This window comes from Accipiter gentilis, chromosome 2 (genome assembly GCF_929443795.1).
Source record: "Accipiter gentilis chromosome 2, bAccGen1.1, whole genome shotgun sequence".
In the NCBI taxonomy this organism is placed as follows: Eukaryota; Metazoa; Chordata; class Aves; order Accipitriformes; family Accipitridae; genus Astur; species Astur gentilis.
In genome coordinates, this window is record NC_064881.1 from 8,855,618 (window position 1) to 8,882,476 (window position 26,859).

Sequence of the window (26,859 nt, forward strand, 5' to 3'; positions counted from 1 at the left end):
TGTGCCAAAAGTGCAATTAAACACCTCGTACGACTAGCCACTTGATTTTCAAATGTCCCCCTCACCTTTTTATGTAGCTTTTTATTGTGCATTAGCTTTCTTCTATTTGTAGAGTTGACAACATGAAAGCTGAGTGCCCCACCTAACTAATCTTCAGTCATAGCGCCGCCGTCTTTATTGATACCAGAGATTAAAAGAATGAAAAGCACCAAGACATCTTGCACAAGTGTATGTAAAAATAGACCATATCACACACACTTATGGAAAACCCGCTGTCCATTATCACCTGTATAAATGGGTAAATGTGGATGTTTTCTGTGATTAAAATACCCTAAATTAACTTCTGAAATGAGGTACACAGCTGAAAGTTTATTTTTATTTTTAAATAGATGTTTCCGCTACAAAAATACAGCCAAACAATATTTTTAATTAATAAAATCTGATAAAAAGATTCTGAATTTCTTGATTCATAACACTACTGACATAGAGAAATGAGAATATTTAGTAAGGAAGGCAACAAACAGTAATTGTTGCTGGAAAGTATATGAAACAAAAAACCTCCCTCCCTAGTCATTAGGCCTTAGTGAGTAGTCTTCCCCGTGCCGAGTTTTTCATGGAGCTGTACCCAGGAGGCAGATTCCTCTGCTCTCCAGCTGAAAGAATCCTTTGAGACTGGTGCCAGTGGCAGCCCTCAGCAAGACCAGGACTGCCCCATAGCCATGGAAGCAGGAGGGAAAGCGTGTAAGGCAGTGAAAGGGCAAAGACTAATTTTTATTACACCTTTTATGATAATTATTAAAGGCCTCAATGGAAACAATCTCCTACAATGAATTCTGGGTAATAAACAACAGTAATATTTCAGAGAACTCTCTTTCCCCCTTGCTGTCTGTGCTGCACTGCAGTTGCCACCAAGGTTACCTGAAAATTGGCTGTCGGAGCAGAAGAGCCACATCTGGCACAACTTCCCCAACGCTGCTGTGCCGCAGTTACAGCAAAAAGCTTACAGTGCTCTGCTGTGGCTACTTCTGGCTTTGGCCAAACAAATTAACACAACATGAGGAGTACAGGCTTCTGAAGGACAGAGATAACACAGTATAACCTCGAATTGTTAAAAAACAATCTGCTGGAACAAACCGGCATGGTCTCATCATTGCTTTCTCATTATCGAATAATGAAATAACACCTAAAGTATCTGGATGGTTATCTAGAGCTATTTAATTTTACCATGTCCTTCACTGTTTCAACTGATACAAAAATCTTCTAGTTTTAATTACAAAATAACATATATCTGCAGAACGGTTTCAGTTGATTATCATCAAGGTCTCTGTAAAAGACAAAAGCACAGACTCACTACGAGGATGCCTACAAGCTCACAGAGTATGGAGTCGTGCTTTCCTCTGAGTGATCTTAGTGCCTTTCAAGTTAGTCTTTAAGCTCTATAGCCTCTCCAGTTCTTTCTACATTGATTTTAACACAAAGACAATAAAGCTACTTTGTTGCAGAACCATATATATATAAAATCATGTCTGTTTGAATACAGCTTTAATAATAATAAAAAATTTTCCATCTTGGTCAATTTAACAGATTATTATAAAAGTGGTTAAGAGGTTTTGTTTTGTTGTTTTTTTTTTTCTTCTTTTTGGCCTTAAAATTCTGATCTGGTTGCAGCTGTGTGTCAGGGGACACTCCTCCTGGTGACTGCGCTTTAGAGAGCAGTCCCTCACATCCAGGCTTCCCATCCTTCCCAGACTCTGCCAAGAACATTGGGGTCTGTCGCTTGATCGATCAGGCATCTCACTTGGGTTTCTTCTGAAAGTCCATCCTCTGGCTCTTTGGCTCTGATATTATGATCAGTGCTACCACGGGCAACAGCTGCAAAATCATTATAGGAAGGGGACTTCTCATGGCCCAGGCGTAGTTCATCACTAAAATTGAGAATACAAAAATAAGCTCTTAATAAAAGAAACAAGCAAAAAATGTGAGATGGATTTTTAAATATGAAACAGTACTTGAACACGATTCATCCAGGTTTATTTTTCAAGATGTGGAGACTGTTCGATAGCTGTAGAAGGCTTGGCCAGTGAAGACTGGTGATTTCAGCTGTCCTTTACTAGTGAATACTTACCATGAATATTTCAATCTTGTCAAAGGTCTCTAACTGAAAGAAGGATGCAGCACTTCACATCCAAGCTGTTATCTCCTTACCCACTCTGCTGATTTGTATCTGCAAGAAGTATTTTGCTGCCTTTTCCAGTTCAGCCTTGACCGCAAAAGGGACTCCTCCCAAGTTCTCCACTTTTCAGTATTTGTATGGTTTTAGAACAGGCTTGCTTTCTTTGCCTCCCCGCCCCCCCCCCCCCCCCCCCCCCCCCCCGATTAATCCAAAATGTCTTTTTAGAAGAGGATGGAAGGGATTAATTGTACTTTAACTGAACTTTAAAGACATTCTGGCTTGAGCCAGACTTGACTAGACGGGACATAAATAACCTCAGAATGCCATCAGATTCGAATTTGATGTTTTTGGGAAGCAGCTTACCTCCATGCCTCCCATACAGCTGGTTCAGGCTCCATTACAAGCAACTGTCCAGCAAAAGCATATTGATTTAAATACTACCCTTAGCCTAAAAGCTGTGGAGATAGAGAACATAAAAGAACAGCGGTCTGAGGAGTGAGAAGTTAAGCAGGCTTACAGGGCGGGGATGTGTGTGTTGCCAGGAACAGTAAAACTGCTCAGGAGGCCTGAGCTGGAGCAAGAACACTCACAGGGAGATATCTGGTGTTTTGGCTGGCAGGGTGATTCAGAGAGCTTGTATGTGGACCAAAACGATTCTGACAGGAGGTTTGTTGAAATTTTGCCCTGACTGCCTCTTCTCTTTTCCTAGCTGTGATACTATCTGAAGAGAGCAAAATCTGACACAGGAGACTGCCAAAGCTCTTAGTGGAGTAGTTTAAAGCAAAAGGAGAGCATCTTACCAAGTGATTGTTGCTGGATTGGCACCTGTAAGCTTTCTTTTGACATAGCTGACTTTTTGCAAAGGGTACCAGTTTACTTCAGATGTGTTTATTTCCTTAATCCACGTGCCTCCTTTTTTCAGCTGTCTTTGTTCAAAGTTCTGAAGAGGAAACAAATTTTCCCTTTTTATTGTAAATCATATACTTAAAAAGACCTTTAAGCTGCCAGATCATGGCAAGTCAAGCCAGTAACTCTTAACTGCAGATGCAATGGAGGGCGAAGTAACGAGATGATATCTAGCCTGCCTATGACTTAAAATGTCATTTACAACTGGAGTTAATGAAGTGCAACTAATTTCAGTATTTTTTCTGTGTACTCATTAGTTTTATACGTACAGTGGTGTTATGCAAATTTAAGAAGCTCAGTGCAAAAAGTTGAAAATATTTCTGCTGCTGCCGTGACATAACATCATCAAGAGATACCCACATTTTTAGGATTATCATGCAGATAAAGAACAGTACACTGATAACAGACATGTACTACTATTTTTGTCCATCAGTATAGAATTCTGTCATTTAAAATCCTTTCAGTTCAGTTTCTCTGAGAGCTCAATATAAAAAGAAAGATAAAAGGAGCACTGAGAGCGAGCTTCAAGAAATACTTCCGTTTTGAGGAATTTTATCCTTATTGCAGTTTAAGAATTTTCACATGAAGAAAAAGGAGAGAGGAAAAATCCCACCTTCCAGTCCAAAGAAGGCTCTTTTACAAATACATCCATTGTGCTGATGAGGAGATCTGGATCTGCACGATAAGCCCTTAGGGCATGCACCATCACACTGTAAATGAGCCCCCACTCTTTCACTGGCATCATCAGGTTAACAAACTGGCGAGTCAGACGAAAAGGCATCAACTCTGGCACACTCAAAAACTAGCCAAGGAGAAGAACAGTCAAAAGAAAACAAGAATTAAGAAGCATTGGAACAGAAAGATTGGAAATAAATATTTTGTTCTTTTTAAGCTTTGAAACCCTCTTTGTCACTGAACTGAAAATAATGTGCAACACGGTAGAACAGGACCAAGTTGTGACATCAAAGCTTTAGTCATGAATATTTAGTGATACTGGTTGAAAGTATGGCTGAACTACACAAAACACCACCCTATGGACTCTGTGAAACTCTATAGCTCCCTGCCTACCTGAGAATATCTGGAAACAGAGAATTTATTCTATTAACTAGAAATAACTTGTAAAGACTATTTTGCATCAGAGTGATGGCAAATGAGGAGCATCAAATTAAACGTAACAAACTAATTAGAAAACAAATACCTGTGTAGCTGAGCCAAACGCACATCCAAAGTCTATTCCCACCATGCCACCTGTCTCCTTGTTAATCATGAAGTTGGACAGATGTCTGTCTCCAATACCAAGTATCCAGTGGCTGATGCACATCAGTGCATGAGAGCTGGCAAAATGGGACCGCAGAGACAGGAAGGCTTCAGGAGATGTACTCATTTTCAAAAAGGCTCGCCTTAACAAAACAGAAGTCACTTGTTGCATACAGATAAAACACTAACATTCGTTTCACAATGTGCAGTCATTAACAGCACACTTACCGCAGCAGGTCTTCTGGAACACTGCTCTCCCTTCTTTTGAAAGACGTAACTGTTTCTGTGCGGCTAGCATTTCTGCAAGTTAATGAAGGAATAATGTTAGCTATTGAAATAACAGCCCGCTGGACGTTAAAAGTTAAGATGATCACATCAGCACATTGGTTACCCCAGTAAACAGTACAGCAAGCCACACAGAGAGTTTGCCCAAAATTTTTCATCTGATATTAAAAACAGCCCCTCATCTCTTTTTCTCCCAACAGTTACTTCCAAGACTGACATTTCTTAATAGAAAACAGTATGTAGTTTTGTCTAGTTTCCCCCAAATTAAGTCAATGGATTAAGCTTTAATACAGCAATACAACCATGCTCTTTCTGGCTGGATAGTCTCTTCCAAGCAGAGAAACTAAGACCCATATTAAATCTCTCCGCAGCATGCAGAGGCTATACTGACACTAGAAAGTAGTGCAGCACAAGGGGAGGCAACAGAACTAAATAGCTGGTGCTGAGAACACCCATGCCGTAGACATCTGGGGAGGAAGGGCGACTGCTCTGGCCTAGCCCATGTCTGGTCCTGGGAACCAAATGCTCGTGAGAGCTGGAATGTGCCGGGTGCTCTCCTTCCAGTTTAGTTTTGTCTGAAAGGAGCAAAGCTGCGTACTAGGGGACAGCTCTGCAATGCAAGCCAATGTGAGGTTAGTGGGGGTAACTGGGAATTTACTTCAAAAGCACATTCTGGATCTGAATACAAGTATTAATGTAGACACATTCAGTTAAACGAGTCAAAGTTTTTCTTTAAAAAGCAAGATGCTTGCTTAAGCAGGTTATGAGCTCATCGGAAGTGCTCCACTGGAAACTTTACTTCCCCCCCACTACAGTGCTAGATCTAGGCAGGTGTGGAAATTCCTCTGAGAGGATGCTCAAGTCAGGACCCAAACCATCAAATATTCTTAAATTCTCAGTGAATCACAGTGATTTTCTCTGTCCAACTTCAGCAGGTGCTCTGGCTCTGAGGCAGCCTACCTAATTACCTAATCAGGAAGAAGACACCTAGAAAATAAAGTTGAAGAGGAGCATCTGCTTCTAGACACTTTCTTAAGGAAGTGAGCAAGCTTCTGGAAGCACTCCTCTGCTCTGGTGGGATTTTGGCAGTACTAAACTCCTCCTGCAGAGCATCTCCAGTAAGGCAAAGCAGCAAAACGGGCAAAAATCAGATCTAGCCAGCGTATTATAAATGCAGATCATACATTTCCTGGAATTTCTACAACTCTGTGTGTGTGTGTGTACACTCTAGCTTCTGTATTTTACACGCAGTTCTCTTTTAAAACCTACCTGTACATAACATGGTATCGAGAGGTGCCTTGCACTTTCCCACCCATCTTGGATAGCCACTCAGAATAGGTAGCACGAGGTCCTTTTTTGCTAGGGACAAAAAAAAAACCCCAACACACCAACAAACAAACAAACAAAAACCGCTGATGATTTCTCTGTATTATCTTTCCACTCTGTACTCAAATATCCACAGGTTGTGTGCTGCTACGACCCATTGAGATTTTTATGCACAGGAGGAGTCAGGAAGCTACAGTCTATGTTAATTTTAGTCTTGCTATGGAAATGAAGTTTATACATTCAGTGCATATGCTGATCCATCCCATCTCCTTCCCCCCAGCTTTGAATACACTTCAGTCATATTTGACAGAATGCTAGACATCTCAAAGGTGTTAATTTGTCAATGGGTACTCTGAAAATTAGATGCTGCCTTGAGAAGAAAGACCCAAAATAATTTCTCCAGGGAGGGAAAGATACTTTTAACACAGTCCTGTATCCATTTGAGAAGCATTACGTAGCCTACCACAGTACGTGCTGCCATTTGTCCATCCAAACTGGTAGGGAATGCAGGAAGGCAGTCCATTATCTCCTCAGTGTGTAGAAGAGGGGAGGAATAGGGGCTTGGACTTAAGGTGTTAAATCCATGAGAAGCAAGTCTTCATTAGTTGCACTGCTTATAGAATAATCTGATATTTTTCTCCCATCTTAACTAAATATACTAGGCATTAAACTTCTATTCCAGAGAAGTAGCAGCTTAGCAGAGCACCTGCCTTCTCTCTTCCTTCCAAAGCATGTTCTGAGATACAGAGATCCTTTCCATTTAAGAAGTATTTATAATTGATAGACTGCGTAGCCCATTACTTCAAGATAAACAAAAGGATTTCAAGACTTCAGAAACTTACTTCTCCCACCCCAGCCAAAATATTGCCAGCAAGGTTTTCATCATAATTTTCCTTTCTGAGTGCTGTCACTCAACCATGGCTCAATATAAAGTGTCTTAATTGACTTGACTGAAGAACATACAGGAAAGTCTGTCTACAACAATAAAATAAAGCAATTTTTTTTGATAAATCATTAACTGTCTTTAAAAAAAAGACACTGACCTTCTACATTTAGTATATTAGAAATTTTCTCCTCTCATGAGGTGGTTCCATGTGAGTCCTCCTCCACTTTCCCAGTCAATGAATTGAGACCAACATAATACCGCTGCTGTTCACAAAAGTGAACTAGACAGCAGGAACGCAGAAACTGTAGCAGTTGTTAAACTGCTCACAAATCAGTTAACTGCAGAAATAAAGACTCTCTGGAGTCCACCCTCCACACTGGAGGTTCCTCCAGCCTGCCCCATAAACAAGAGAACTAGTAAAAATAAATGGTGACGAAAACACTTTGACAAACTCAGAGATAACCTACTAAGAACAATGTTGGTAAATAAAATTGCATTTCTAAACTGCAGGATAGAAACAGGCTGAAATGCTAGAATTAAATCAGTTTTACAAATATTCATCCTCCAATTACAATCAAGAGAAAGAAAGCTAATTTATTCAAACCCAGCATTTGTATAAAGAGAGTGTTCTTTTACAGTTGTGTTTTGTGCATCTGCTGCCAATTTCCCCCATCACTGACTGACTCACTGCTGAACCCAGCTTCTGAATAGCTCCATCTCTGCTCCCCTCCCCTCCCCTCCGCTCCACTCCCCCCCTCGCTGACCTACGTCCATTTCCTGCCTGATCAAATCAAGAGATCAAAATCCTTTGCTTGTAAAAATCAATCTGCTGATAAGGAAATGGGGATGATAATGACGACGCACATGATTATAAGCGTCTTGTTTAAACAAGCTGGGTGGAGGATATTCCAGGTACGATGGTACTCATTAAACAAACAGTTGCCAATTACTAATTTGGGTCAGGAAGTACAAACTGCCTCCTTGCTTATAGGTGCTATTATTTCACTCTTTTTAAAAAAAAAACACCCTGCCACAGGATTGTCAGTATCAAAAAACCCGTTAGTAGTGGTCTCTATTACAGCAGAGAGCTAAACCAAGCATCACCTATTATAGTTGATGTCTTCCTCTTCAGACATGCTGTTCTTAAGGAATTCTTTTAAAGTACAAGTATTTTCCAGCCACTTGATGAGTCCCAGTCTGGAACAAAGGATGTCAGAGATGTGAACAAGTAGCTTAGAGTTGAACTTTACAGGAACACCACAAATAGGAAGCAATACATTTTAGTGTCTGCTAAAAGAAGGTTGAAAGCTACCAATTTAAATATACACTCTGAAAAACAGTTTCCAGACAAAGCAATTTCAACGTTGTTTAAAAGGAAAATTGAAAAAAAAATTAAACCAAGACAAAACACTCTGAACCAGAATCTGGCACATAGAAATCTCACTTTCCAACATCCCAACAGTAATAGATGTTAACATAAGGATTTCTGTCCCTTCAAGATAAATATCTACCTTGTTGTCATGGGGATGACCTGGTAAGTTTTTAACTGCATATTCCTTTGGCTACACGTAGCATCTTGGGACAGGATAATGTTCATTACATCAAACAGCTGCTCAATACGTTGGTCTTGCCGCAGGTCTTCACCACCTTTCACAAGAAAAGGATACTCCTGCTCATCACTACCTCGGATTGTTATACGTTTTGGCTTCCTCAAAGATTCCATTACACTTATCTTGGAAAAAGACAGGAAAAAGCAAAATATTTGTGACAGAAGACTCGGCCTTACAGAATCATCACTGAAATTAAGCTTATCTGTCATTCTTAGATGGCATAATCAAGTTGCTCAGTTACTACTAGAAAAACAAATGCCCGCTGCAGACCTTCCTTTATGTGCTGCAAGATGCATACACAAGCCGCAACCTTGCTATTATCAAATTCTTCAAATGGAATATGGACACAGATTTATACCACACAGGATTTTGACTCAAAAACATACCCGTTCATCAAATCCAGAGATTTTTGCATGGTACTCTGGCAGTGGTTTCCCTCTTCCGTCATACTGACCTGAAGTGGTAGTGGAAAAAACAGAAGAAGAGAAATTACAATCAGTCTGTGTAACTTTTTTTTTTTTTTTTTTAAGGTGTGTTTAAGAATAGAACACACTTCCAAATATTTTGTTAAATCGGTAAAATAGTAACTATGAAGAAAATATTTTAAAATGCATAAAAATTCATCATGCACATCATATGATTTTATCTCTGAATTACTAATATTATTTCCTTGTTAAGCTGTTAGAATTGAAGCTCTTAATGGTTTCAGAGGACACATCCTTTTTGAACTAGATTTAAACATAACTTAGATTTATATAGCAGATTTCCTAGAGTCAGGCCTTTAAAAAAGTACTAAAGTTCTTAGGCAAGAAATACAATTTTAGATACAATTTCAAAAGTCAGGACTACTGCTTAAGAACAGGTTTCAGAAATGTTGAAAGAACAGAATTATTTCAGATGAAATCTACCTCTGCGTAAGGCCACACAGAGGGGCCATACAGCCAACATAAGAAGGAGAGCTCAAGAGCAGCAACTTTGGGACAGTTCACCATCAACACCGAAGGGGAACTTACCAGGAACCTCTAGTTCATTCCTCAAGAACTCAGCTCTGAATTCACTCATCCATGGTGAATATTCTTTCAGGTTTCCAGGTTCTTCATAGGTTTTGTTCATTTTTGAGAGGAGAGAAGTTACAATCGCATCGAACACACCAGCCTTCATATCTAACAGTTTTGAACCGCCTTTGCCGAAATGATGGTCGAAGTCCTTCCCAAAAGCCTGAGGTTCATTTATAGAAAGGAATCCTGTTAACACAGTGCTAGCAACTCCCCCAAGAACACCAAAACGGCACCTTCCTGTCTACACACACAGCTTCATCTGAGCTCCTAAAATACATCAATCATCCTTCCACTCCAGTTCTTTTTTTCTCCATTATTTCTAGTCTGTCAGAACCTTTTCATTGCCTGTTTCGTAGGCCCACCAGCTATCATCAACAGAAATATCTGCATTTTACCAATTCAGTGATATTAAAGATCTGTAGAATTAGATCATAAACTTTTTTGCCATGTCAAAACCAGAAGCTTATCCCTTTTTACCTCCTCTAGCTGCAGTTGGATTCTGGGTGAGCATATCAATAATGCTGCTCATTAAACTTAATATACATGCCTCATCTGTTTACAAAAATTTAAGATCAGCTAGTGAAATATTAATATAAAATACAAATATTGAAATTTGTACCTATTAAACAAATTCCATCATGAATCTAAATATAGGATTTAATTGATGCGCCAGTCTTTAGATTTTCTCACACTTTCAAACTGCTGCAACAAAAACCAAAACCCCCTCGAATGTTCAATTTACAAACGGTAAAATAAAATACAGATAGATAAGTCAATTAATCTTTTTTCTCCCTCAAATATGAATATTCTGTGCTTTATGGAAGGTGTGTTTTTTTGTCGGATTTTGAGTTTGGTTTTTTGTTTGTTTGGTTTTTTTTTTCTTAAACTAGCAGTAACCATACTACATAGCAAGCAAACACAGCTTAGCTAATTCCATATATACCCTTTTTGCCAATCAAAAGATATATTATATGTATACATAAAGCATGTCATAGAGCTTCATGTATTAAGAGAATTTTTTGTGTCATGCTAGAAAATATCAATTTAAATATTTTATGCACTATCACATTTATTATTCGTGATTTGCTTTGAGATAATTTTGGGTGCAAAATATATAAACCCATATTTTTCAAGTATTTTAAATCTCCTGATAAAGGAGAAGTGCAAAGACATTTCATACTGAGCCATTTAATAAACAAAGTTAAGTATTATCTGCAAGCAGTTAACTGAGTTGACTTCTTGTGTTGATAATTCAAGGCTCTAGAAAAACCAGATGTCCCCTCTTGGACCTCACTGGTATTAACGGCTTGGAAAGATATGTAAGCTCACTTGTTTTTTCAATGCCTGATCATTTTTCTCCCAAGCTATGAAGGACACAGCTATTTCACTCAAGTAAATGAAAATACAGAAAATATTATCCTTCTGAAGAAGAGACTGCTACAGTCAACATATTTATCACTTTAAATCTATTTCCAGATGATCACTCAATTGCTTTCTCTGTTCTGTTCTTTTACTTCTTCTAAAATTGAAAGCATCAAATATTTAACAGCCTTAACTCTGTATTTTAAATAATACAATCCATCAACAGTGTTTAATTTATACATTACTGGAATTTCATGTTAAAAATAAATGCAAGATTCTTATTGTTTAAGTTACAACTGAAATTCTAAATAAATAATACATATGAAGATTACAAGCCTGAAGTACTCCATGTATTAGAGCAATTTAATGTGTTAGTCGAGAGGTACAACTTTTTTTTTTTCCAGCAAGGCCACTAGAAACTATACAGTTATCCTCACAGCACACTTTGTTTCCTCATGAATACTGCATCATGAAGGCAAAGAGTTCAGAGTCTGTGCACCATCACCCGGACCCTCTTCTCCTGCAGCTGCTAGTATGTGAAAGGAATACTGCTCTCCCTCTTCCCTTCAACAGAGGGGAACAACCACACCACCCCTCTTCCAGCATCTCCCTTGCTCTTCTCTCCCTATTTGGTTAATTCAGTAACAATTGAAACTCCATCAGCACTACTTGCAGTATCGTCTACGACTGCACGTTTCAGCTTTTTAAAAGAGCCATGGGTTTTTTTGTGTAAGTGGGCCAAAGTGCACACAAATTATCCCAACAACCACATGCAGACTGCCTTTGTCCTCATGCCTCCTAGGTCCCTTGCTGTGCTTGTACCTTGTATGGCTCAACCTACAGCTGCTCCCCTCCTTCTACCCCACCCTGACAGCAGCACATCCTGCAAATTCTTATCCCTGTACTCTTAAGTTTAAAGTGATTATCATCAGAGACCCAGCTTATCTTGCAGCAACATGTTCAAAGGGCTAGTATGCCCCTAACTCCTAATTGCCTCCTTTCTGCTGCTCTGTCACCTGACTTCTTCCCAACTCCACCTTGTGCTCATCTTCCACCCTCCTTGCTCATGGGGAACGAATCTCCCTAGGGACACTTGGCTAAGTTTATCTAATACTAACGTGACATAAGAATGGCCATATGGGAGAGACCTGGATTCACCTAGCCCTGGCCACAGGGTTATGCACATACAGTACAAGCATACAGCCAGATTCTACAGAGGTATCATTCTTCTGGACTCCAGCAATTTGCAGCTCAGGGATTTCTGGACCCAGAAGTGTGCATTTGTATGTAAAAGCTCTCAAAGCATTTTCCCCCTCCCCATGCTATTGTCTACTTGCTATTCGAACCCATGAAAGCATCCATAGTAGCCTGAGCAGGAGTTCAGCACTTAAGTGTGTACTGAATGAGGAAACACTTCTCCCTGTTTGTTTTGAACATGCCACTTCCATAGAATATTTACTTCATGCTTGGCAATCCTGATGTTGAGAGCTTTATTGTTATCTGGCCTCATTCTATCTTTTCCAGTTGTAGGAATGCTGAAGTTGCTTCTTGTGCAGAGGTTACTCTGTACCTCCGATTATTCTTGCTGCTCTGAACCTCGTCCAGTTTCATTACACCTGTGTTGAGAACTGCGGACAAGGACTACACTGTTCAAGAAGCAAGAGTCAGAGAAGGCTGCTATGTCAATGTATAAATCCATGTTTTAGTCATTATTAAGAATAGAGAACAACAGCCAATTTTCTTTCTTGACTGCTCTTGAGAATTCACAGCTGATGTTTTCACAGAACTATCACAAATCAAGATTTTGTTCTTGAATTGCAATAGTTAGCTCAATCCCAAAGAATTTATATACGAAACTAGGGTTTGGGGTTTTTTTTGCCACATGCATCACTTAATTTTTCTACACTGACTTTCACTATTTTAGATGTCAGCCAGTTTTGTAAAGTCCTTTCTCTAGTTCTTCATAGTTGTAACTCTTCTGAATAACTTACCCTAAATAACTTCATATCAGCAGCAAATTTGAGTAGCTTAATACAGCAAAACACTCTAAGTGCTCATACGTCCTTGGCAGCAGGGAAAAAAAAAGCAAGGCCAGATTCTTGTGCAGGTTCACGGATGGTCAGAGAGGCCCAGGCCCTGAGAACCTGGCAGCATGCAGGACAGGGGAGGCAGAAGCTGTGTAAGAGGGAACATTTAGTCCTGCAGGGCAGTCAGAAGTGGAAGTTGAACTACAATAAGTCCATAGCTTCTACCAAAGAAATCTCAGTCCTGTACTCCTGACTTGATCTCTTGTCTCATCAAGTTCTGCAGCACCTGTAAAAGCTGTGATCTGGTCCCCTCTTTTTGCTTTCTACAAAAAGCACACAATGCCAACACTACTCAGTAATCACACATACCTGAATAAACCTTTTCCTCAGCAATCCATGGCCAGGAGTCTCTAAATTTCCCAAATTCTTGTACATACCTTCATACATTTCCTTAAGTTTATTTTTATTTCTGTGAGCTTTTACCAACTCATTTCTGACATCCCCAACCCAATCCTGCAACAGAAAGAAACAGATGAGTACTGAGAAAAAGTGTACTGACCCTTGCTCTTCAGTGATCTGCTCAGATTGCATTTGGGTTACTGTATTCACTGATAAATAGTCAATTAACGTGTCTTTTGACAATCAAAAGGCTATGGAAATATTTCCCTTTCATTCTGTCTCTCAATAAAATGTTTCTACTTTATTAAGATAATTATGTTTACTACCATAGGGTCTAGTGCAAACTAAGAAAGCCTCTACAGGGCCAGGAGTGGTACCAAACACAAGACGAGAATCCTTTGGACAACGGGGTCAGAATGTAGACAGGTAAGGCCAGCAGAAAGCAGGGAAAGGGCATAAGAACACAAGTAGTCAGAAATTATAGAGATGGCCACAAACGATAATTCTGTAACGATTTCAGAATGATTAAGGAAGACTGACCATGGGGCAGGGCAGAGACCCCGAAAGAGAAAGCTGAAAAGGGTTAGTGTAAAACAGACAGCTGGGATAAGGGAGGAAGACCATTGCCAGTGAAAGCTGCTGACAGCACCCAACATCATCACCAGCTGATTCTGGGTTGAACCGCTTCCTGTGGCTGTGGTGTCAGCCGAACTGCAGGAGGCTCCACCCAGCACTCTCTTTCCTAAACAGAGGGTGAGGAACGAAGGAAGGGGAAGGGGAAAAAACAAACAAACAAACAAAACCCACTTTACCTTAAAAAGCATTATGGGATTAGAGAGCTGTTCCAGGGAGCGTACAAAATCTTGAACTACTCCTCCTCTGTCCAACTTATTCTTGATCCTTTAAAAGGAAAAAAAAAAAGTGCATCACAACACAACAGGAACTACCATTGCCACCTAGCCTGCAGATAAGCAATGATCCAGATTGTCTGGTATATTCAAAAATCTGGTAAAATAATCTAGGGGTAGGTAGGTAGGTAGGACTCCCTCAGAATTCTCTCCTGGGCTGTGTGACTGTTAATATATTGACTGTCCTTGCCATGCAGCTCCCAGTTTTTTAATTAAGTATCCCACTACAAAAACAGGAGCTTGGTGAGGGAGTGGAAAGCATACTTGCCACAGAAATGGGCGTTAACCAGGCTATACATCCTGTCACGACAGTTATTCAAGGGCAATACAGTTCGTGAAGCACAAGAAATTCAGCAGATGTATCAGAGATTTGAAAAGAATGCAAAAAGACACCTAAAATTGTATAGTGGTTCTACAGCACTGTGATAAAAGTTGACTTCTGCCTGGGGATTAACTGAGGTTTTACTGCATGGCAAAACGGGCAAGGGAGGGCTTGTAGAGGAAGGCGCATGCTACACACTGAATCAGCAGAGAAAAACATAATCAAGGGCTGTCATTCCCCAAGATAACATGCATCCAATTCAATGGCCCTCTCTGAAGTCTGGTAGGAGCATCTATTCTATTTGAACATATCTGCTTTTTCTTGGTATTGGAAAGATTGTAAGTGTTCAAGCAAGCCTTATCTTCATCTCTGATGGGTACTGACTCTTACTGCTGTGAAGTCAACTACAGTAAGAGCCTAATCATGCACCAGATTTCCCTTCTACCTCAGCAGAGCAGGAGAAGGAAGAAGAAACTTTGACTACCACAGAATTATGAGGAGAAAGGGGTTGCCTCTTTGTGGTTTTTTTTGTTTTATCTTGGAAAAATTCTAACTTCCCACAACCTGGGGACTGTATGTAATCAACACTTTAGGCCACCAACCTGAGTATGTCTAATACTAAGAGAGCTTATGTATCTGTTCTCCCTGTGCCTTTAAATGAAAACACAGTGTGCATGAGATTACCCTCTAATGTTTCTCATGCCCCCTAAAGAAGAGTTTGTTTAGGAAAAATAAATAAGTATCTCCACTGCTGAATAAAAAAAACATACAAAAGGGCTACTCTGATTTCAAATTCACCTTTCTACAAACTCTCTGTTCTTACAACCAGTTGCAGTATCTTTGAAACAGTAACTTTCACTGCTGATCATGAAAGGGTAGATGATTGCCTGGGGATAGGTATTTGCGATCTCTTCAACAGTATGTTGCACGGCTACTGCTTCATCCTTGTCAAGTAGTGCCATCATCTGGCTAATCCACCCAATGAACTGCCAACAGGGAACTGAAGAAAGCTGCAAAAACACAGATACTGTTTCAACGTTGGTCCTCCTCGAAAATACCAAACATAGCAAACAAATAAAACTTCTGTGGCCCAGCCTGACCAACAGAAACACATGAAAAGGAAACAGAATATCAACTAGGTTGCATGAAACATCCCCCAATGAAGCAGAGATTTCATTATTATTATTACTACTATCACCACCACCACCACTGCTGCTTAATAGATTTTCCATTATAAAGATCCGCAGTTTGTTGATCAAGGTGAGGCTTTATACTCAAACTTGTGGCTTTTCTGTCTGGATGCAATACTGTCATTTTTGATCACCACATGCAAACCACTCAAAAACCTAAAGGGATAGATCAAATGCCATTTGGTTGAAGTCTTGATACGAGTAAAAAAAGCCAGGAGGGGGAACACTGGAACTCCTGCCACAGTTTTGTCCTTCCTTCAACTTTAAACAGGTTTGGGTTTGCTGACAGATGTGAATTTCAGTAAAGCACTCCCCCCAATATACTTCATGCTCACTTCTCTCCGCAAACCATGTAACTTTTGAAAGGAGTACTACAATATATTTTCCTGTGATAGCCAGAGGCCAGACTCCAACTCCCTTCCTGCTGTCTTGTCCCTGTCTACCCTTCCTAATAGAGTTTAAGATCAGTTGCCAGTATTTATCTCACAGAAAGACAGAGGAGAGGACAAAGAACTGCCTGGTGAACTCCTTTCCTGAGTAAGATTTGTCCACTGGACCAGGTGTCAGGTTCTGTCTGAATCATCAGAGTTTCATGTGGCTACACCTTGTGCACCTGAGCCATTTATGCTACTTTCTCAGTTTCTTGGGATAACTAAGCCGTGTTTCTGTCTCTCTTGAGTTCTTCCTCCGACAGGGCCTGGGGCTCTGCGAGCACCAGCACAATGACATGGGCTTGAAAAGGCGGGCAGGCCAAGGCAGGAACAGGCATGAGTCAAAGAGGAGCTCTCAGCTTATCTGTCCCACCACAGCAGGGAAGGCAGCCTGGCTCACAGTATCCTGCTGTGGAATGGCAATGGAGGGACAGGTCATGGAAGGGAGGAAGTTGTAAATACAAAGGAAGAAGCTGTAGTAATCTCTGAAGTGAATGAAGCAGAACAGGGAGAGGTGGGAGACATGGAAAGTGAGTCTGGAAAAGCTGCTGGCTTCCTGCACACAGGAAACTCAGGCTACAGAAATAAGATACGTTCCTCACCCTAATACTAACCACCTTTATCAGCCCACCTGGATTGTTCTGAAGGGAAAAAAAGCCCCACAACATAGGTTTTCTCCAGCAGCTCTCAAACTAACATTTGGAATCAGAAAAATGATAAAAAGTTAAACTTTTAAGAAAAAAGTTTCTGTCCATATGAATTAGACTCAGCAAGTTAGAGAAAAGACAAGGAACAATGATGGGATAAAATTTATCTGATTTACCTGAAGCAAAACTTACCAGTCTAACCTCTCTATCCATCCAACCTCCACACCCACCCTTTAAATTCAATTTATAGCAACATTTACTGCCAGGAAAATGGAAACAACTAACCTCTCGTGTCACTAGACCCAATGTCTCTGCTGGGTATCTCTCAATTATTTGCAGCAGTCTAGGAAATCTCAGCCTGGCTTCTCTGGAGTTCAGTTTTAAAGCTTTTATCATTTTCTCCACCACAATAGCTGGGAATAGCTGCAGATCTGCAGTGTTAATTTCTGCCAAGAGACGTTAAACAAGAATTATCAGAAACACCATCACTTGTTCCATGTCTTTGATCGTCTGGAACATCCATCTTTACAATTCAGTATTTTTTTTTTCAGTGTATTTTGTATTTTTACTTTGTTCTCCTTCCCATCTGTTTGAACTGCACACATCTGCAACACATGTACTTGGGGACTGTAAGGATTAGCTTTATCAGGAAGCTGCATCACTGCTGGTATCTTGCCTGCTTTAAATACAGCACTGCTGTGGTCTGGGAAGGAACAAGGGAAGCATCTGCTGGATATGATGTATTTCTCATAAGTGAGAGGGAGACTACAAGTGATTCACTAGTACCAAAGCTAGCAGTAATAGCGGAGGCAAAAAAGGGAATATAAATACTGTTGAACCGGAGGACAAACTGTTCCATTTAAATTCAAGCTGTGTTACTCAGGGAGATCTCTTGGGTATCACAAAAGCTCACGTATCACAGATAAATCCACCACACATGCTTAGGAGAAATCCTGACTAACCAAGCAAGCCTTCTTCTTCCCTGCGCAGATGCTGGTCACAGAAACCGACCAAAGTCATATATGCATCAATAACTCCCATCAGATCTACATGTTCCATGGAGTGGGACTGCACCTCCTCTTCGGACTTCCTCGCAGCACTGCTGAAACATTGAAAAGCCTTCTTATTCAGACCTGCCAGTACCTGAAATTCAACCGTAAGAGAAAAAAAAAAAGACACGTTAGCAAGAAGCATTCAACAATTATTTCTGAAACTGGAGCTTGGTTGCAAGTCTTGAGTGGATAAAACTGTATTAGATATTACAAAGCTGATACAAAGGAAAAAAAAAGGCATGTTATTTCTAGCAGTAACTTCCAGAATATTAATTTCCACAATTTTCAGTGGAAAATTTTAACTAATTTTAACTTACAATTAGTCTTTGGACATGTTATGTTGAATTTTTGTAACTGAAAAGAAGTTAATGTTACTAGAGTTTTTGCAGTTAACAGAAAACATTAAAAATGCTATTTTTTTTTCATATTGACATATCTGCAACATCTTCACAACAGCTACACTTAAGAATTTGTGTTAAAAAAGCATGCATCAAACTATTCCAAATCTGATGCCATTATTGTCATATTGATCACACGTTTGTAATGCAGCTCATGCAATGAAGGACTTGACAAGATCCTTTACAACTGAATGTTTATGAATGAAGTACGTATGTTCTCATATTGCCAACAAACTTACTAACCTGACATTTTAGCTATCGTAGTTATTAAACAATATACAAAATTGCTGCAGAACAAGTTGGAACAACTGAAAAACGCTGTAACTGAAATAAAATACTTTGAATTTCAGGTAGGTAGAGGGAAACTGCTAGCGTCACAGTACTGCTTAATACTAAGCTAAAATAAGGCTAAGGTCCTTAATCTTACAGAAGTATCTGGTATCCCAGTCTGACTCATCTGACACAGAAGAGCTTTTATGCTCATCTTTTAGGTTTCCTTAAGAAGAATGCTCCTAATAATTAGCTAATAAATGAAGCTTAAGCATTTGCTCAAGTTTCTACACACCCGAAAATTTAAAATCTTTTTTGCAGGAATCTCTTCTTTATCTGCTTTTCTTTAACAACCAAAACCCAACAAATTAAGAACAATTTTTTGCTATTTTATACTGATATGGATCATATCTAAGGGTCTTCATGGTGGCTTTAGGAATTAATAGAAAAAAGTTAGCAGTGGTACTTCAAATTCTTACTCAAAAAATTTGACAGACAAGAAGTTAGTGCCACAGCATCTGGGACAACTGACAGCATATACAATTTCAGATGCAGCACAGTCTGTCACTGTATTCTTTAAATGCGCACCTCCCCAAAACAGGCAAAGATGACCTGTATATACTCTGTCTTAAAAACCCCTCTCCTCTCTATCACTAAAATTATTTAGATAAAATAAGTGTATCAGTATCATTACCAGTATTATAAAGATCTCTTTATGAATAAGATAGTCTGACAGCATGAAGCTTAGAAATGCCCAGATGAAATAAAGGCATTCTTTGAGGATCATGTTCCCACGACTATGTCTTTCCCCTTCACACAAAAAGCAGGAACAGAGAAACACAAGAACACTCTCCCAATTAAAAAGGCTTCAGTGCTGCAGAACTCCAGGGGAGCAAAAACCAGACAAAACAGCAATCACAGTTTGTTTTTTTTAATTTATTTTTTCTTCTTCCTCTAGCTGGTGTTCCTGGACGAATCACTGCTAATAGCAGATGGGTTTCACATTCTCTCTATCTATCCGTATCCATCACTACCTATTGAAGTAGTGATCACAATACTGAAATAACTAAAAGCTTTTCCCCTCTTATTTACCTTTTCAGGACTCTCAAGACTTTCTCCTGATAGTACTGATATTTTTCCAGCCTTTTCTTCTTCGATTTGCTCAAGGCATCTTGGATCCTGACTAAGAGCATTAGCCATTATGTGGTACGTAGTACCCAGAAGAAGATTTTGGTTTCGGAAGGCCATTATGTTCTTGCTAAGATAGTCAGATTTGGTATCTTCTGTTGGAATTCAAAAACAAAGTTGGTAATGTGACAACAAAGCAGCTTTGTATAATAAACAATGTGAAGCAAAGAGAAGGCAGTTACCAAGCAGGCAGACGGCTTTTAACACTGAGAGCACGCGTTCAGGACAACTCTGGTTCCGGCTGCAACTATGCGTAAAGCGGCAATAGGCATAATTCCACCTCACCAGCCAGTCTTCCCTCATTTTGGCTTCTTTGCGTAGGTTCTTCAGAAGCTTCTTGGCAACTGAGAAGCTGTTCTGTATTCAAATTAAGATAGAATGTTCAGATAATGTATCTGAAGAGGAAAGAAAACCTTTCTGCAACCAAATTACGGGAGGAAGATTTAGGTAACACAAGTAAAGCCATAATAAAATGAAGAGGGGTCCACTGCTTTTTGGGTCTCATATTCAAAACCAGATTTGCACTAATGGAGAAATTTGAAAAAGGAAAAGAGAAGAACAGAGGTTTGACAAACTGAAGAAATTGAAAGCATTCTATCCACATGACTAAACAGGCACTACGAATACATATGGGGAATGTAACTTCGTTTATAATACCATTAAGCAAATCACTTACGTTTGTGTATTGATGCAAAGTTTTATATAAGTAACATTAAAGGAAATCTTATTTTTCATTTACTCCTTTAAGTGTGTATAGTCAACAGAGCACTAACATTCTATCTGGTTATTACAGTGCTCAAAATAAACTCTTGTCACTGATTGCAGATTTCTGCAGCATCTCAGAAGATGAGGGAAACCTCGACTTGCATATTATTCGTCTTGTCTCAAGCTTGAAACACCAAAGGCCCACCATCAAAGAAGGCTATGTTACAACCATTCTAACTGCCAGATCCGAAACAAAATTTTTAAGTCACTTAGCTTTAGTTCTTTATGTAAGTGTTAACCTAAGAGCATTCACGAAAAACCATACCCCCCCCCCCCCAAATCATAAAATGTTTCATCATTGCTGATTGAAATAAATGATATAGATTCAATCTGAATTTGATTTGTTTCTTGTACAGAAGAGATTATTTGTAAATGAGAAACCATAATGTTTGTTTGCAAGCACTCCTTCATTTGAAGACTGAAACATTTCAGGTACTTTATTTATCTGCCCTCTAGAGTGTCAGAAACCATCTGTGGATCAAAGGGGCATTCAGGCACATTTCCAGTAATGACAAATTATCATCAAATTTGTAATTAACATTTATCCATTTGTTTTCTTTCACTGGGGAACTGACTTTCTTGAGTTTTCAAAATGTCCTGGACAGCAGGGTCAAAAAGATAAAAGGTCCGCCCTGGGAAAAAGGTGCCCAAGACCACCTAACAGGCTTTTCCAGCTGTACTTCGTATGTATTCTCACAAAATTGGAAGCTATCAGACAGTACATTCACCTGTTTCCTGGCACTTTCTATCATCTTCATTTTCATGTTAAATTTGCAGCTTTTAATCATTGAGGAAATGTCTTCACCCTGCTGATCCACTTCCATTTGGTCATCAGCACTGTATTCATCCACCTCCATACTATCATCGGCCTGATCACAGAGAAGTTTCTCCTGCAGTTTGTCAAGAAAGAAACACCTGCACAATGACAACAGGAGTACAAATCACTCTGGTATGCATCCAATGGAATGAACATTCAGAAGTGTTGATCTGCCTGACAGTAAACAAAGCTAAGAAAAAATGGCAGCCTATAGCGATCACCTTTAGCAATGGCTAAAGATAGCCCTCAGTTGGGAAAGTCATAACCAGGGACAGGTTGACCCTGAGAGCATTCTAGAATCTTGAATTGATGAGATTAAGTATTAGAAAACGTCCGTAACAGAGTGGGATTTTTTGTTAGTTTGCTCTTTTAAAATCACAGCTACAACCTCCAAGTTCACCAAGCCGTAACTTGCATTCCAACCTGACAGACGTACGAACAAACAGGAGTCTCATTTATATAGTGTAACTGCCAGGCTGTATTTTATGTCAACCTGCAATTCAAACATATATCACATGAAACACATGTAAACATTGAAATTTGTGTTGCAGAAAAGACCAGCAACCGTACTCAATTTTTGAAAGGGAACTGCCATGAATCAATGCTAAATCCTTTTCATTCTACAACTAGTCCTATCTAATTTAATAGCATCTCTTACTATGTCAACTGTTATTCAATGCACAGGATAGCATTACAGTCTGGAGTGGAGCTTGGCACATCCTTTGTCTCTAATTTAAGATGAGATAAACACTTTTATGTGCTTTTAGAAAACCTTTTAAGGCACTGACAACTCTTCATGCCATGAATGTTTTGAGACTTTGTAAAGGATTAAAACCATACCAGGTATTCTGCATAGTATTTAACTGCAATAAGCTCTTCTGTAGCCATGCTTTCCTGACACCAAGAGGTAATAAAATAAGTTACAGAGCAGAGTGGGTATCAGCAGTGCTGTTGAAGAAGCTGTCCCCCAGGAAAGGTGAAAGAATTTGTAGATTTGCACTGGAAAAATGGATTGGGATGAAGATAGATACCATAGGGAGGACAGAAAACTTTCAAATTCAAAAAAGCATTCCAACTTCTTCGGAGCTAATCCAAAGGAGTCTCTGGAGAGCCTTTGTTCTTTCTAGCAACAGTTGCACAGCAGAAGTCTCTAATTACAGCACTGGTCATTAACTTTCCTATAAACACATGAAGCACTGACAGTGACAGGGCTGGGCTTATTTTGTACACTCCCTAACTTTGGAACTGCCTACAAAGTTGGTAAGTATTTTCATTTGTAACAGACAGGCCTTTTGGGTGGTGTTTCACTGAGCTAAATGCAGCTAACCTACTCAATTACAAGTGGATGTGTTTAAGGGCCGCCAAAGTGGGCTAGGTTGCACAGCACATGTAGTCACTAACGCAAGAAAATGCCTAAATTAACAGTTATGTTTCCCTATCAAAATACAGTTTATCCCCTGGCCATTTCTCAACCTCCTTTTGCTTCTCACCACAAGTTAGTCATACAAAAACTAGTTCTACTGACAGAGCTATTACAACTGTGAAAAAAAAAAAAAAAGTGTCATACACCAGATCAACACTCCCCCCCCCCGCCCCCGGCTATGAAAACAAGCAGCATTGGAAAAAGCACCTCTCAGAACTCAACAGGCAGACAGAACTAAAGCTAACCCAGGAATGTAATTTTACCGATTTGTAATGATATCATCCCAGATGTTCATAGGATCCATTTTAGCATCTGGATATCTGCTTGTCCAGATTCTGAGAAGTCTCTTAAGGGAAGCCTGTGAAGCTAAGTTACCTAGAAATCAATTAAGAATACTTTAAATGCATCTAAATCCAAACAGCATGAAAAAGGCCTAAACCAAACATTGCAATTTTTCTGGTTTGAATGTAAAGACTATAAAACAACCCACTTGAATTTCTGGGCTTGCATTAAACACACTACTAGGTGATCACGCTGCTTTTGCTTATTGCTGAAGCACAGGAGATTCAATAAGGACATCAGTGTCAACTGTCACAGGATATCACCACTGGGTAGGTACCTTTGCATACAGGAATATGCTGGAATATAGTGGAACTGTTAACTAAATTTAATATATAATTTGGTTTATGCACATAAACTTGTATTTCATGCCTATGTCAGTAGCTATATATTACATACCATATCCACCTTTTATCTCTGGTAACCATTATTTGCTACCAAAAGTGACACCAACAAAAATCTTAGTTTAAAACTATTACTTACACTTTTAAAAGAGATACTTAAGTCTTATTTCAACAGCCAGGCTAATAAAACTTTGCAATAGAACACAGAATTATCTTCAAGCCTATCTTACGTAACTGCAGTAATTCTTACTGTCAATAAGATAGTAAGAAGTTAATTCCAGACCTATGCTCCTTCAAACAGGACTTCAGTCCTCTAAGTGTGGAAACAGAAATTCAAATTTCAGGAAACCATGAGTATTTAATACAATGAAAGGAAAATTGCTTAAGAAAAAAAATCTTTACTTCTCTTGGTCATAAAATTGATGAAATCCTGTATTTCTGTCAAAGCTTGTACAGACTGCAGTTTGGTCATTCGACTTTGATGTAACAAAGTATCAATACTGGAATAGCTCTGAAAAGAAAGGGAGAGATTTCATATACAGAATTTACAACATGGTTCAAGTCAGTGCTCTACCAACTATTTATCTGATGCTGCTATATATTATGGTCTACAGCCCAACCTTTTACAAGTAATTTAATAGCCTGTAATCTGAGAGCAACTCTGCTTTGGACAAGCATAGAGGCATATTCTAGCTGCAATTCCTATCCTAGGTTTTTGGATAGTCCTACAGTCTAATCAAAACTTGGTAATAGAAGGAAATTGTAACCTCTCAATGTAATACTCTCTTTTCAAGTTTGTTCTGGGGACAGGAGGCTTCTGAAAATTTGCATGAAATAAAACTGCTATTAATCTGCACAAACAATTACTCTGAAAAATTTCTAGTGGATGAAATCAGCAAAATAAAACAAATTAAAATGGGAGGATGCACTCCACTGGCTGGCTCACCTCCCATCACTGCAAGCGGTGAATTCAAAGGAAGTTTTGTCATATGATTGGAAATCACCTAGATTTCATTGTATTTGGGCAAGTGTTTCTCTCGAGAGTATAATCTAGCAGCAGTAACAATAACAACAGTTTCATTGTTCATGAGTTTATACAGAAAAATCATATCAGAAATAGCAGAGATTGTTACCTGCATGAAGATCTGTATGCCATTGCTAATGTAGTATTTGGCTCTGTCAAAATCATCTTGCAGGATGTAAAGGAGACTAAGCTCTTGGCTGTAATGCATTTCTATAATGGCTTTCTTCTGTTCTGTCTTCATTGCCTCATCAATAAAAGTCAGCAAACTCTGGTCATTTTCCCCGCTGAGAAGTAACTTCAACTTACTGCGTATTATATAGGGCAGATATGTCTCCTACAAGGTGAAAATATAGTCTTTATTTCTAGGAATGGCATATTAGATGATCAATTTTTTGTTGTCAGTGGCAGATCAAACATATTTTGAATGGTCTTCTTAAATGTTTTCCCTTTAGACAAATTCCAGTTTGCTAAAAAATCACAGCAGCTTGTTCTGATAGGCTCAAGAAGTTGTTAGCAAATCCTATCAGTTTGAAAACCAGTGGTTTGGTAACTCGTAAAACATGAAACAAATAAAAGTGATAAAAACAACAAAAACACTGCAAGAAGATGATGATGATGATAAAGCTGGTCCTGTATGATCAGCCATAGACTCAAGGTAAAAATTAAACATTGTAAAAACAGCAGAAGTAATGGCTTCAATTATTTTATATATCAGACCCTCTGCTTATTTCCATAATAAAGTAACCCAAATAATGCAATTGATTTCCACCCACAATCACATTAGCATAGGACATCCCTGCAGAGATAAAAACAGTGCAGTATCAATGAAGTGATTTCTAAAAACCTGAAAAAATGGATCATTCCATGTTTTGCTTAGGTCTGGAGGTTTTCCACTATCGATATTAACAGTAGCACAATACTCCAGAGACTTCCACTCCGTGAGGTGGTCATAGCATTCCAGAGATGCAAGTTCCCAGAAGTCCTTCTCCGCTTCTGTTGGCTCTTCATCTTGCCAGTCTTCTTTAGAGAGTGCCTAGGGAATGAATTTGAGGGGGAGGAAGGTTCTCAGCTGGAATCTGACACTATTTTCAATTCTAAGTCACCAGGAACTTAATAATAATTCATTATCTCATAAAAGTATCTATTCATTTACCAGAACACGACAGCAATATTAAATGCAGAAAATGCAAGCTAGTCAGTATTTACATATAAATTCATTTCAGTTAGCCGTCTTTGGTAAATCTGCGTTTTTAAAGAGCAAAGACTTTAAAAGAAGGTTAAACAGATCCTTCTTCATTTTTACCCACTATAACTCAGATTTTCTTTGCTATGGACATGTGCAGTTTGCTCTCTTGGGATGGTAATGTGCCCATGGTGTTTTACTTGTCTGCCTAGGTGATCGTACATGTGAAGCTTTGTAACCAACAGTAAAAAGTATCATGCTTACTGCTCTCTTGTAACTGCTCACCTGTTCCCATGTCTTTACAGACTGAACTATCGATCAAACAAAACACAAGGACATTTTAAACGATATGCTGCTTGTCAAAATGTTTAACATTGGCTTATTAGTTGTAAGTCATAAGAGGTTTATCAAACAAAAAAATCTTGTTGTCATTTTACCTCATCGTAATATTTAGCTGCTTGAGCATAATCACTCCTTGCTTCTGCCAACAACGCTTTCTGTGTAATTTCTTTAGTACCAATTTTACCACTGAAAATGCCACGAAGGACATCATAATCCCCAAGAGATCGGTAGAGCCTATTAAAAATGAAAAGGGAAATCTTTTAATTAGTTGAACAGAGGTATATCAATGCAAACATAAGCAATTTAAAAAAATAATAATTCAATAAGCAATAATACTACTAGCTTGTAATAGTAAAAAAATATTGATATTTCTTATACAAGATCATAAATACATATTTAACTATATAATCTTCATCTTGTAGGGTAATACCTGAACTATGAAAACTCCTCAGTTGAAAAATCTATGAACAAAATGTTTTTCAGCAGTCTGATAGCACCATCGGGATGCACAGCTGTTAAGTCTAACTTGTCTAACTGAAAGATAGTAATTAACTGACAAGAAATTAAAAGCATATCTATTTCGAAAAAAGGGAAAGACTAAAAAAAGAAATCCCATAAGCCATAAAGGCAGAGTTCTTCACAAGGCAAACCTAAATGGGAGTAAATTGTCTCAAACAAGAATTTACTTAGCAAGTTCAATCCATCTGATCACATCTGGGGGAAGCTCTGCCCTCCCACGCATCCGCTTGGATGGGGGCTCCTCTGCAGGGGACAGAGCCATCAGGGCGTGCTCCAGAAGAAGGATGCCCACTGGTTGCTGTAAACTTGCAAGGCAGCTTGTGCTCACGTTAGCTGAATCCAGTTCTAGTAGTTCTCTGTGCCGGTAACTCATTTCCTATAAAATAAAACAACAGGTGTCTACTTGGT

General features: G+C 39.1%; 1 protein-coding gene across 2 annotated transcripts in view; it reads right to left on the reverse strand.

Moving 5' to 3' along the window:
• Nucleotides 1-367: 367 nt before the first annotated feature.
• Nucleotides 368-26,859, reverse strand: part of PRKDC (protein kinase, DNA-activated, catalytic subunit) — an 88,026-nt gene continuing 61,534 nt past the window's right edge. Inside the window, exons 63-86 of one of the 2 annotated variants that reach the window (XM_049827806.1) lie at nt 26,619-26,827; nt 26,028-26,166; nt 25,252-25,440; nt 24,517-24,741; nt 23,786-23,894; nt 22,964-23,075; nt 21,189-21,375; nt 19,878-20,052; nt 19,600-19,790; nt 17,750-17,930; nt 17,073-17,233; nt 15,318-15,529; nt 14,102-14,189; nt 13,260-13,403; nt 9,457-9,661; nt 8,830-8,897; nt 8,345-8,565; nt 7,938-8,030; nt 5,891-5,980; nt 4,565-4,636; nt 4,278-4,479; nt 3,693-3,881; nt 2,974-3,113; nt 368-1,925 (exon numbers count right to left, since the gene is read on the reverse strand). In XM_049827806.1, the coding sequence (XP_049683763.1) occupies nt 1,721-1,925; nt 2,974-3,113; nt 3,693-3,881; nt 4,278-4,479; nt 4,565-4,636; nt 5,891-5,980; nt 7,938-8,030; nt 8,345-8,565; nt 8,830-8,897; nt 9,457-9,661; nt 13,260-13,403; nt 14,102-14,189; nt 15,318-15,529; nt 17,073-17,233; nt 17,750-17,930; nt 19,600-19,790; nt 19,878-20,052; nt 21,189-21,375; nt 22,964-23,075; nt 23,786-23,894; nt 24,517-24,741; nt 25,252-25,440; nt 26,028-26,166; nt 26,619-26,827 (3,807 nt within the window). In that variant the 3' untranslated portion in view covers nt 368-1,720. Of the gene's footprint in view, nt 1,926-2,973; nt 3,114-3,692; nt 3,882-4,277; nt 4,480-4,564; nt 4,637-5,890; nt 6,923-7,937; nt 8,031-8,344; nt 8,566-8,829; nt 8,898-9,456; nt 9,662-13,259; nt 13,404-14,101; nt 14,190-15,317; nt 15,530-17,072; nt 17,234-17,749; nt 17,931-19,599; nt 19,791-19,877; nt 20,053-21,188; nt 21,376-22,963; nt 23,076-23,785; nt 23,895-24,516; nt 24,742-25,251; nt 25,441-26,027; nt 26,167-26,618; nt 26,828-26,859 lie in introns of those variants that run through there. The other variant, XM_049827812.1, reaches the window with a different exon arrangement.